The 11,890-nt window shown below is 42.4% G+C and overlaps 1 protein-coding gene across 2 annotated transcripts in view; it reads right to left on the reverse strand.

Annotated features, from left to right (window-relative positions):
• Positions 1 to 10,486, reverse strand: part of LOC101687503 (L-lactate dehydrogenase C chain) — a 49,739-nt gene extending 39,253 nt beyond the window's left edge. Inside the window, exons 1-2 of one of the 2 annotated variants that reach the window (XM_045066149.1) lie at positions 10,468 to 10,486; positions 6,630 to 6,764 (exon numbers count right to left, since the gene is read on the reverse strand). In XM_045066149.1, the coding sequence (XP_044922084.1) occupies positions 6,630 to 6,755 (126 nt within the window). In that variant the 5' untranslated portion in view covers positions 6,756 to 6,764; positions 10,468 to 10,486. Of the gene's footprint in view, positions 1 to 6,629; positions 6,765 to 6,863; positions 7,211 to 10,467 lie in introns of those variants that run through there. The other variant, XM_004752096.3, reaches the window with a different exon arrangement.
• Positions 10,487 to 11,890: the final 1,404 nt, after the last annotated feature.

The following is an 11,890-nucleotide window of genomic DNA, read 5'->3' on the forward strand; positions in this document are numbered from 1 at the left end:
ATAGAAGAAGAGTCTTCCCTCATATCCAGTGGCCAGATTCTAAAGATGAGAAGTAAGGGCAAGGGATCAAAGTCCCTATTTGCTACCCTTTTTTTTTCTCAGATCAGATGCCATCTGAACTTTCTGGAAAACTGTAGCTTCTAAAATGTACTAAATTATGTGTATATATCAGGAACATAAGGAAGATAAGGAGTTTCACCCAGAAGGATCACATATCACTTCTAAGCTAATTGGTAAGAAAACCAGATAATGTTTATAGATCCATTTTTCTATTAGTCTATGTCTTTGGATCTGTACAGGAAAACAGAAACCACTCTAAGCATTTCAACAGGAGGTAATTAATATAGGGAATTGGTGAGACAGCTGTTGGAGGGCTGAAAGGACAAAAAGGGAACATTTGAGGTAACCCAGAGATAGAAATCATAGTTTGAATTCACTACCCCAAGACTGAGGGAACAAAGAGAGAGACTAAAGGAAGGCTTCATGGAGCCAGGCTCAGACCTCTGGAAGAAGTAAAACCTGGCTACCTGGCTATCAAAACCTGATCCCACTGAATGGGCAAAATGAGGCTAGGAGCTCCAAAAGAAATTGGAAGCTAGGACCAACTGTTACCACTGAGGCAAGGGCTGCTGCTGAGATGAAAATGACCAAAACAATAAGCAAACAGGACGGAGGTCATTTCTCCACTCCTGCTCCTCTCCTCCAGTCCTCCACTCCTGTCTATTGGCAGAACCTGACAAGATGTTAACTGGTAAAGGAGAAAAAGATTATGCAAAGATCCAGCACCACAGAATACAGAAAACTGTGTTTGGAGCTGAGTAACAATAATAACCAACACAGCCTGCTTTTAAATTATGTTTCCAATTTGAATTCTATCTCTCCTTAACAAGTTACCAGACAATTCTCTTTTCAAGGGAATCTTCCCAGCTCTGTTTATCTTGATTGCCAAAGACAGAACTCAAATAATTCCTAAAGGTTCGTTTTTGTTTTTTTTAAAGAACTAACAATATTGGGGCGCCTGGGTGACTCAGTGGGTTAAAGCCTCTGCCTTCGGCTCAGGTCATGATCCCAGGGTCCTGGGATTGAGCCCCACATCAGGCTCTCTGCTCAGCAGGGAGCCTGCTTCCTCCTCTCTCTCTGCCTGCCTCTCTGCTTGATTGTGATCTCTGTCAAATAAATAAATAAAATCTTAAAAAAAAAAAAAGAAAGAAAGAAAGAACTAACAATATCTATGTGAGTCATTTCTCAAATAGAATTCCAAATAGAGAGTTTGGGTTTGTTTAGCCTGTCAGAATCTTTTAAGAATAGTTATGAGTGGGGTACCTAGATAGCACAGTCAGTTAAGTCTCTGGTTTGGGCTCAGGTTGTGATCTCAGGGTCATGGGATCATGCCCAGTGTTCGACTCCATGTACAGAATGGAGTGTGCTTAAGCTTCTCTGTCCCTCGCCTTCTGCATCCTCTACCCCACCTCTCTCTCAAATATAAAATAGAGAGAGAGATAATAGTTATGATCGTTCCAGGGAGTCCTAGAATAACATGGTAAGGTAAGAGAATAGTAAAGTAAGAGATAAGTAAGAGAATTAAAATCAATCTAAGGAAAACTGCTAGGACCACTTTACTCCGTACAGCAAGCAGAAGGAAGTAGGACATACTGCTATGCTTTAAAGTCTGCCATTCAGTGATACATGCAGGTGTTATAGTACTCATTTACACTCTATATATTCCTTGAAGTCAATAAACTATATAAATATGCATATTTTAATATCTTTCATCACTTTCCATTTATCCCACAATGAACATCAATGTGAACTGGGTATTTACCAGTATACTATGGATTCTAGTAGGAAATAAATGGGCTCCAACAACTGGCCTTTAAAGTGGAGTTCCGAAATTTCACGATAACATGCCTTTGATATTGTACACCAATATGTAATATATATAAATTTCATGATAATATGCCTTTGATTCATTGTGCTGAGCACTCAATTTTTTTTTTTTTTAAGATTTTATTTTTTAAGGGGTGCCTGGGTGGCTCAGATGGTTAAGCATCTGCCTTAACCATGATCATGATCTGGTCATGATCGGTTTCTGGGATGAGTTCTGGATCAGGATCCCTGCTCAGTGGGTGGTCTGTTTCTCCCTCCCCCTCTGCTGTTCCTCCTGCTTGTGCTCTCACTCTCTGTCAAATAAATAAAAGTTTTTTTTTTTTTTAAAGATGTTATTTTTGGGGCGCCTGGGTGGCTCAGTGGATTGGGCCGCTGCCTTCGGCTCAGGTCATGATCTCAGTGTCCTGGGATCGAGCCCCGCATCGGGCTCTTTGCTCAGCGGGAGCCTGCTTCCTCCTCTCTCTCTGCCTGACTCTCCGCCTACTTGTGATCTTTCTCTCTGTCAAATAAATTAATAAAATCTTTAAAAAAAAAAAAAAAAGATGTTATTTTTAAGTAATCTCCACACTCAATGTGGGACTCAAACTCACATCCCCAAGATCAAAAGTCACAAGCTCCACTGACTGAGCCAGCCAGCTGCCCCATTCAATAAATTCTTTTTTTTCCCCCAATGAATTCTTTATATCTGCAAACTCATTTTAGTTTTAGACTTTTTCTTTTATTTCTTGAATAATTTTCTTCCCTTTCTTTTTTCTTACTGAAATATCAATGAGTAATGGGACCTCCTGACTGGTTCTCTAATTTCATCTCTTTTCTATATTCTATCTTTGACAATCTGCTTTCTAGAAACCCAGTGGAAGTCACAGGGTTCCTGCTTCAATGTGCCTTCAACTAATCCTACTGCTTTCAATAAGATGCCTGTCTTTACTGTCTCGAGGAGAAGAACCTGATTCAATTTCTCCAAAGAATATACTCCTTCCCCTTGCCTGCTGATATGTGAGAGGTGATTGCTTGTTTGAGTAAGCTCCAGAAGAGAATCTGGTAGTTTTGTTCTGATCATATAAACTTTGAACCAATTCTCCTATGTTTGTCCCATCCCTTACCTCAACTCTGTGAGGCAGTTGGTACTTCCAATTCCTCAGCTTCTCTTGAGGTTTTGGAATTTAACTGGCTTTTCACCTTCCTCTGCCAGTTTTTTTAAATTATCTAAATAATCCAGTAAAGTTTTTAAGAACACAACAGGACCTGTGTCCACATCGCCAAGGTTTGAATTCTAGTCCACTCACCTATATTAGCCACTTGACCATTGGCAATATTACTTAATATCTATGTTTCAGTATTCTCATTTATAAATGGAGATGATAACAGTACCTATCTTGTAAGGTTGTCATGAAAATTAAATAATATCTTTGAAAACATTTTTTTAAAGATTTTATTTATTTATTTCACAGAGAGACAGATATCACAAGTAGGTAGAGAGGCAGGCAGATGGAGAGGGGGAAACAGGCTCCCTGTTGAGCAGAGAGCCCAATTTGAGGCTTGATCCCAGAACCCTGGGATCATGACCTGAGCTGAAGGCAGAGGTTTTAACCCACTGAGCCACCTAGGTGCCCCTGAAAACATTTTAAAAAGCAAAGGGTTTGTGTTTTTTGTTTATTTTTTGTTTTAGATTTTATTTATTTCAGAGAGAGACAGCGAGAGAGAGCATGAGCAGAGGGGCAGAGGGAGAGGGAGAAGCAGACTCCCCGGTGAGCAGGGAGCCCAACATGCAGCTCAATCCCAGGACCCTGAGATCATAACATGAACCAAAGGCAGACACCTAACTGACTGAGCTACCCAGGTGTCCTGAGAAGCTACCCAGGTGTCCTGAGAAGCTACCCAGGCTGTACAATGAAAACTACAAACATTGCAGAAACAAATTAAAGAAGACGCAAATAAGTGGAAAGACATCACATAATCCTAGATTAGAACACCTAATACTGTTAAGTTATCAACATACTCAAAATCATCTACAGATTTAATACAAACCCCTACAGAATCCCAGTGACATTTTTTAAAGGAACAGAACAAAATCCATTCTAAAGGATCTTAAGGGACTCTAAATGGCAAAATAATCTTGAAAAAGAATAAATTTTGAAGTCTAATGCTTCCTGAATTCAAAACTTATTACAAAGCTATATCAAAATAGCATGGTATTGTCATAAAGACACATAAATCAATGGAATAGAGAGCCCAGAAATAAACTCTCACATTTATGGCAAATGGTATTTTCAAAATCTTTTGGACTCTACTTTTTTTTTTCTTAAGACTTTATTTATTTACTCAACAGAAAGAGAGAACACAAGCAAGGGGAGGTGCAGACAGAGGGTGAGGGAAAAGTAGGATCCCTGCTGAGCAAGGAGTCCTATGTGGAACTTGATCCCAGGACCCATGATCTGAGCTGCAGGCAGACGCTTAACTGACTGAGCCGCCCAGGTGCCCTATAACCAAATGATTTTTGACAGGAATGCCAAGGCCATTTAATGGGGGAAAAGAGAGTCTTTTCAACAAATCATACTGGGGTAAGTGGATACTTATAAGCAAAAGAATGAAGTTAGACTTATACCTTACATCATGTAAATAATTAAAAATGGATCAAAGATCTAAATATAAGACCTAAAACTGTATGAAACTCTTGGGAGAAAATATAAAAGATTCATGACATTGGACTTGACAGTGGTTTTTGGATTTGACACCAAAACACATAAAACAAAAATAAAAATAGATTAATTGAGGGGCACCTGGGTGGCTCAGCTGGTTAAGCATCTAACTCTTGATTTCAGCTCAGGTCATGATCTCACGGTCATGAGACTGAACCCCATGTCAGAGTCTGCAATAGGCATGGAGCCTGTTTCTCTCTCTCTCTCTCACTCTCCAACCCTCCAGGGCATCACCTCCCAATTGCTCACTTGCTCTTTTAAAACTTAAACTGAATTACATTAACATTAAAAATGTCTGTGAATCAAAAACAACACAACAAAAACAGCAGAGTGAAAAGAAAACCATGGAATGGGATAAAATACTCAAATATACAAATTTGGTAAGAGATTAATATCTAGACTATAAAAAGAACCCCTATAAGTCAACAACAAATAACCCAATTTAAAAACAAAGGGTATCTGGGTGGTTCAGTTGTTTAAGTGCCTCACTCTTGATTCCAGCTCAGGTCATGATCTCAAGACCCTGGGGTCAAGCCCTGCACTGGGCTCTGCACTCAGCATGGAGTCTGCTTGAGAATCTCTCTCCCTCTCTTTTTGTTCTTCCCTACCCTCAGTACCCCCATCCACTCCCCCTCTCTCTAAAAATAAATAAAATCTTAAGAAAAAAAAAAAAAATCCTTGGGGCACCTGGGTGTCTCAGCTAGTTAAGCAGGAGCCTCCTGATTTCAGTTCAGGTCATGATCTCAGGGTCCTGGAATTGATGACAGGCTCCACGCTCAGCAGGGAGTCACATTGAAAATTTGTATCCCTCTCCCTCTGCCCCTCCCCCACTCACACACTGTGTATCTGAAATAAATAAACAAGTCTTTTTAAAAAATAAAGGGGTGGGGCTCCTGGGTGGCTCAGGGGGTTGGGCCACTGCCTTCTGCTCAAGTCATGATCTCAGGGTTCTGGGATGGAGCCCCATATCAGGCTCTTTGCTCAGCAGGGAGCCTGCTTCTCTCTCTCTCTCTGCCTGCCTCTTTGCCTCTCTGTGCTCTTTCTCTGTCAAATAAATAAATAAAATCTTAAAACAAAAAAAGGGGGGGGGGTGCCGGGGTGGCTCAGTTGGTTAAGCCTCTACCTTCAGTTCAGGTCATGATCCCAGGGCCCTGGGATCGAGCCTTACAATTGGGCTCCCTGCTCAGTGGGGAATCTGCTTCTCCCTCTTCATCTGCCCCTCCCCACCATTCATGCTTGCTCTCTCTCTCTTTTGTGTTCTCTCTCTCTCAAATAAATTAAATAAAATCTTTTAAAATTAATTAATTAAAATTAAAATTGAAAAAAATTTCTCTCACTCTCCTCCCTCTCCCCACCTCCATATGTGTGCTCTCTCTAAATATATAGGTATTTAGAAGGCAGTAAAAAAAAAAAAAAAGAAAAAGAAAGAAAGAAATATATGGCAAAGGATTTGAACAGAGACTTTTCCAAAGAAGATATACAAATTGCCAAAAGCCACATGAAAAGATGCTGTAAAACAAAAAGTAAAATTAAAGAACTTCCACTGTTACTTTATCAACTTTGGTACTTTTTGTTTTATAATGAGTGTGTAATACTTATAGTTTAAAAAAAAATTAAAGTTTTTTTTGTTTTTAAGTAATCTCTATACCCATGTGGGTTTTGAACTCACAACTTTGAGATCAAGAGTCTCATACTCTTCTGACTGAACCAGCCAGGTGCCCCTAAAAAAATTCTTTTTAAGTATAAGCTTCTAGGAAGTATGACTTTCACCCATTATTCTTCCAGGAAAGCAAGGTATGGGATCATTTAAACAGAATATTAACAAATTAATGCCATCAATGTGCCTCCTATGAATCAGCTTAAATAGTCCAGCAATACCAGACTCAAGATAAATTCCAAATAAACGTTTCTTAAATTAGGTCAAGATCAGATAGTGAACACATATTTGCTGTCAGAAGGTTGGCCCCACAACCCTGAACTCATCAACATCTACAAGACCTCAAAGTTCTTGATTTTCAGCTACCGGATAGGCTTCTAACTTACCTTCAATAAGATACAAATAGCACAAGCCATGCCTACAGCACCAGTGCCAACAATGGTGATCTTACTCTGGGAGGCTTCATCTTCCTCAATTAGACTCTCAATAAGCTTCTCCTTGATAGTTGACATTTTGAGAACCTAATAGGGATAATGAAATTTCAGTGGAATCAAATTCCCTAAATTGATCACGCTCACAGGTATCAACATACTAGCCACACTGAACATCTAGGGGCTTACCTACTGAGTTTGCAGAATGTTGGAGCCGCGTGTGGCAGGAAAGCGAAAAAAGGGGCTTGGAGAGGCAGAGGAGAACCAGTCTGCCTAGGTGTTGGGGCACCAATGAGCTTTTTATTTCTCCCAGCCCTCAAGCTATCATTTTCACCCCAGTACTAGACACTCAGAAGTGCTTTGCCTGCCCCAACTCAGTACAGACAGCCGGAACACAGAACTCACTGTCTTTAAGGAAGATTAAAAAGAAGAAGAAAAAAGTTACACCAAAAGGAAGCCACCAACGGCACTTAGGTGCGAAGCCCTGCGACAGTTGCTCTACCAACTGCAACGTCAAGAATGCTCCCACGCAAGACTCTTTCGTCAGTACGCAAGCCCCGCCCACCGCTAGCCCAGGCGCAGGCGCATTCGCAGGCATTTAGCGGCCCTCCGTTCTGGGGGGGGGGCGGTGTCGGAGTGAGTGCTTTGGCGTCCTCGGTACCCCTGTGAAGAGTTCTAGGCTATCTTTAAGAACTTGGAAACAGGGATTTGGGGAGTATAGTTTCCCAAGCCTAAGCCTGGGACTGATTTTAGTGCTGAATTTTTGGAAACCGTCATGACTACAGGCTGATGAGGGTCAGGCTCGAGGCCCCAGTGGGAGAAAGTTCTCCTTCGAGCATCTCCTGTTCTTCCAGATAACTTGCCTCTTTCTGAGAGGACATGCTGGAGGGACCTGAGCCCCAGCGATGATTTCAGTAAAGGGTGGGCGTGGGAATGACCAACCTGAATTTGAGGAATGTACCTTTCAATGTACTTACCATACCCTTGTCTACACATTTATCTGCCGGAATTTAAAACATTATTATTGAAAATAAATAAAATCTTTAAAAAAAAAAAAATAAAAAAAAAAAATAAAACATTATTATTGAGCTCTCTAACTTCAGAATGGAGTGCTGAAATAGAGATTGAATTAAAGCAGCAATTGTGAGGAACTATTTAGCTAGAGGCTTCCATCAAAGTTAAAACAATAACAGTTGTTTAATCCTTAAACTATCCCTGCTTCCCTTCCCCCAGGGGATTTACTTAAAAACAAATCCCGGGGCGCCTGGGTGGCTCAGTGGGTTGAGCCACTGCCTTCAGCTCAGGTCATGATCTCGGGGTCCTGGGATCGAGTCCCGCATCGGGCTCTCTGCTCGGCAGGGGGCCTGCCCTCCTCTCTCTCTCCCTCTCTCTCTCTGCCTGCCTCTCTGCCTACTTGTGATCTCTGCCTGTCAAATAAATAAATAAAATCTTTTAAAAAAACACAAACAGGGGCGCCTGGGTGGCTCAGTGGGTTGGGGCCTCTGCTTTCGGCCCAGGTCATGATCCCAGGGTCCTGGAATCGAGCCCCACATCGGGCTCTCTGCTCAGCAGGGAGCCTGCTTCCACTTCTCTCTCTGCCTGCCTCTCTGCCTACTTGTGATCTCTGTCTGTCAAATAAATAAATAAAATATTAAAAAAAAAAAACACAAACAAACAAAAAAAAAAACAAATCCCGGAAACCAGCTCCAGGTAACAAAGCTCAAATATAAGGGTGGGTCAGGCCAGGTGGAGACATCCTATTAGGGGGATGCATACTGTCTCCTTAGCTACCAAGGAGTATGGGCCCCGCCCTTTGGGCACATTTTGGGCGCCAGTTCTGACCAAGGTGATAGGCTGGTTCAGATGTCTACTAGGGTAAATTGTAATTCAATTGGTCACCTAGCAGGACAGTGCCGCTTTCTCTGTGTGTTACAATCTCATTGGCCACCTGTGCATGGCCAGTCCCAACCGCATGGCCTTTGCCCTTAAAAGCTATTCCTGGAAATAGAGAAGGGTCGCTCTCTCTTGTAAGAGGCGCGGTCTGAACATTTGGTTAGATTCTTGATGCTCGGCACAAAATAAAGCTTTGCTTGACCTTCGCTTTATGTCAGTCTTGCTCCTTTAATCACAGACCCACTGCGGGGGAGGGGGGGGCGCATAACAACAATGAAAAGTAAAGGCCACATCTAGTTCTCTGAGGGTGGTTTTAACTTTATACCAAGAATTTATGACCCACAGAGGTGGGCACAACCTCCTCAAGTCATCTTTTTTTGAGTATTTGCATTTTAATCCTTTTCCATTTTCTGTTTCGAAGCCTGTATGGAGGGAGCACGAGGCTGGCTGAAGACAAAGCAAAAGCTGGCGCCTTGCACCCCCCTCCATCCACTACCCCTCGGTAATATGTGTAGCATCCCTCAGGCAGCCCTGACTGCCATGAACAATAAGCAAATAGTTAACTTGCAAAGATCATAATCCTGCAAGACAGGAATCTCCCAACTATCTTGATGTTAATGGCTCGCTAAAAGACAACCTTGGTCTTCCTTTAGCATGTGAAAATTCCATTGAAACCTATCTTCCCCTCACCTTCCCCCAATGGCAGGGTACATAACCTGCCATTGTACCCTGCCATTCCTCACAACCCGGGGCAGCAGCTCTTCCTGCCCACGGGTCCTGTCCCCGTGCTTTAATAAACCACCATTTTGCACCAAAGATGTCTCAAGAATTCTTTCTTGGTCATCAGCTCCGGACCTCAGCCCACCGAACCTCACCTAGGTTCTAGAACTTCATCACGTGGTTTGGGGTGCCTGGGTGGCTCAGTCATTTAGCTTCTACCTTCAGCTCAGGTCATGATCCCAGGGTCCTGGGATCCAGCCCTGCATCAGGCTCCCTGCTTGTGTAGGGGTGGGTGGCCTATTTCTCTCTCTCCCACTCCCCCTGCTTGTGTTCCCTCTCTCACTGTATCTCTGCCAAATAAGTAAATAAATAAAAATCTTAAAAAAAAATAAAAATTACAAAGCCTATGATTTGGTTTTAATGTAGTGCACACCATGCAGTCACCCTGCTTAAAACCAGACCACAATTTTTCAATACACCTAACCAATTTTTTTAAGTTAATTTTTTAATTAATTTCAGAGGTAAAATTTAGTGATTCATCAGTAAAATAACTAATTTTTACAACCTAAAAGACATTCATGATCCAGCCTCCTTCTAGCCCTCCAACTTTATCTCAAGACACTCTCACCTCACTCCACTCCAGCTTTTCAATAGCTTTTACTTGGCTCAGGACTTTTTTTTTTTTTTTTTTTTTTTTTAAAGATTTTATTTATTTATTTGAAAGACAGAGTTCACAAGTAGGCAGAGGCAGGCAGAGAGAGAGAGAGAGAGGAGGAGGAGGAGGCAGGCTTCCTGATGAGCAGAGAGCCCGATGTGGGGCTTGATCCCAGGACCCTGGGATCATGACCTGAGCCGAAGGCAGAGGCTTTAACCCACTGAGCCACCCAGGCGCCCCTGGCTCAGGACTTTTTGCTGTTCCCTATTTCTGGAAAGTTCTCCAACCATTCTCAAAGTTGATTCCTCATTTGCAGTCTTGAGTATACACGGTACTTCCTCTAGCTTTCCTGGAGCAATGTCAATTACCACCACCTCCCCACATCTGTCCTATTTCTCTTAGGGCACTTTTCACAAACTATCAGCTTGTAAGGGCCTATTCAGCCAGAGGAGCCCCACCTCGGTTGAACTGCCATTTTGTTATAAAACTTAAATTGACTTTGCCCCCCTCCCCAGGGGAACTTACTTAGAAACAAGTCCCAGAAACCAGTCCCAGGTAACAAAGTCCAAGTCCAAGGGTGGGTCTGGCCAGGTGGAGGTATTCAGTCAGTGGGGGCTCAGAACTGTCTCCTAGCTACCAAGGTGATAGGCTAGTCTCCATGGCTACTGTGGGGTGAATTGTAATTCAATTAGCCACCTGGGTGTGGCCTTTGCTCTATAAAAATTAGTCTGGAAAGCAGGGAGGGGTTGTCCTCTGTAAGGGGCGACCCTGACCGGTCTGTTTGACCATCGGTTTGATTCTTATGTTTGGCGCGGAATAAAGCTTTGCTTGACTTTCGCATTGTATCAGTCTCGCTCCTTTAATCACGGACCCATTATTAGGGTACCCTATTTTGGGGGGACCCAACAAGCTCCGAGAAACAGGTTACCTATAGCAGACAGGAGCGGCAGTCACTGTTGGTCCTGTACTACCACTTGCTTGTGTGCTTACTTCCACAGCAACTCTGGTACTTGCACCTCATTTACCACTCAGTTGAGAGGTCAGCCCTGCTGGCCAGGATGACCAAGAGGTCTCTGGTAGCAAAAGGAGGTGTCATCTTGGTAGTGACCAAACTCTGGATCTAGGTGAAGAAAAAGGCTCTTCATTCATACCTACCATAGTTGCAGGACAGGCCACTGAGGTCTACTGCCTGAGTGGGCTCTCTGGGTGGCTACAATCCAAGCTAACTTAATCATTTTGCTTGATGGCAGCAATCTAAATACAGGAGGGCCAAGATGTATACATCCCAACAACTGCCAAAGTGCAGTAGGAATGCAGTAAAGAATTCTAAAAGAACAGGCTTTGAAGTCCTGATGCTTTGACAACATGGGCTTTAGTGGAAAAAAATGTTCATCCATCTACATGCATATATATGGAGATATATATATATATATATATATATATGAACTATATTCTGAACATTCCATTTGCTTCCCCCACTAAGGCATATTTAATCCACTTCCCAAGGTTAAGACTAAAACGAGATCATATTTACTTTGAGGCACAGCAAGAGAGGAACACAAGGAGGTGGGGGGGAGAGGAAGAAGCAGGCTTCCTGCCAAGCAGGGAGCCGGATACAGGGCTCCATCCCAGGACTTTGGGATCATGACCTGAGCAGAAGACAGATGCTTAACTGACTGAGCATAAAATGAGATATTAATTTAAAGGAATCAGGGCTTCTTTGCAGAGCTGGTCTATTCCTTGCCTGGGGCAAGAAGATTCAAGGTGATCTTGGAAGACTTTGTGTGTCAGAAAGTGAGGAAGCTTTACAAGATTAAATCTAAAGAATTCACGAAAGATTAGGTTAATAAATCTTTAAGTATTATTTCCAGTCATGTTGGTACTAATTTATTGGATCAGATATGAAATTAATAAGTGTAAATCGGGCGCCTGGGTGGCTCAGTGGGTT

Source organism: Mustela putorius, unplaced genomic scaffold, assembly GCF_011764305.1.
Source record: "Mustela putorius furo isolate JIRA1106 unplaced genomic scaffold, ASM1176430v1.1 tig00003859_pilon_pilon_pilon, whole genome shotgun sequence".
Lineage (NCBI taxonomy): Eukaryota > Metazoa > Chordata > Mammalia > Carnivora > Mustelidae > Mustela > Mustela putorius.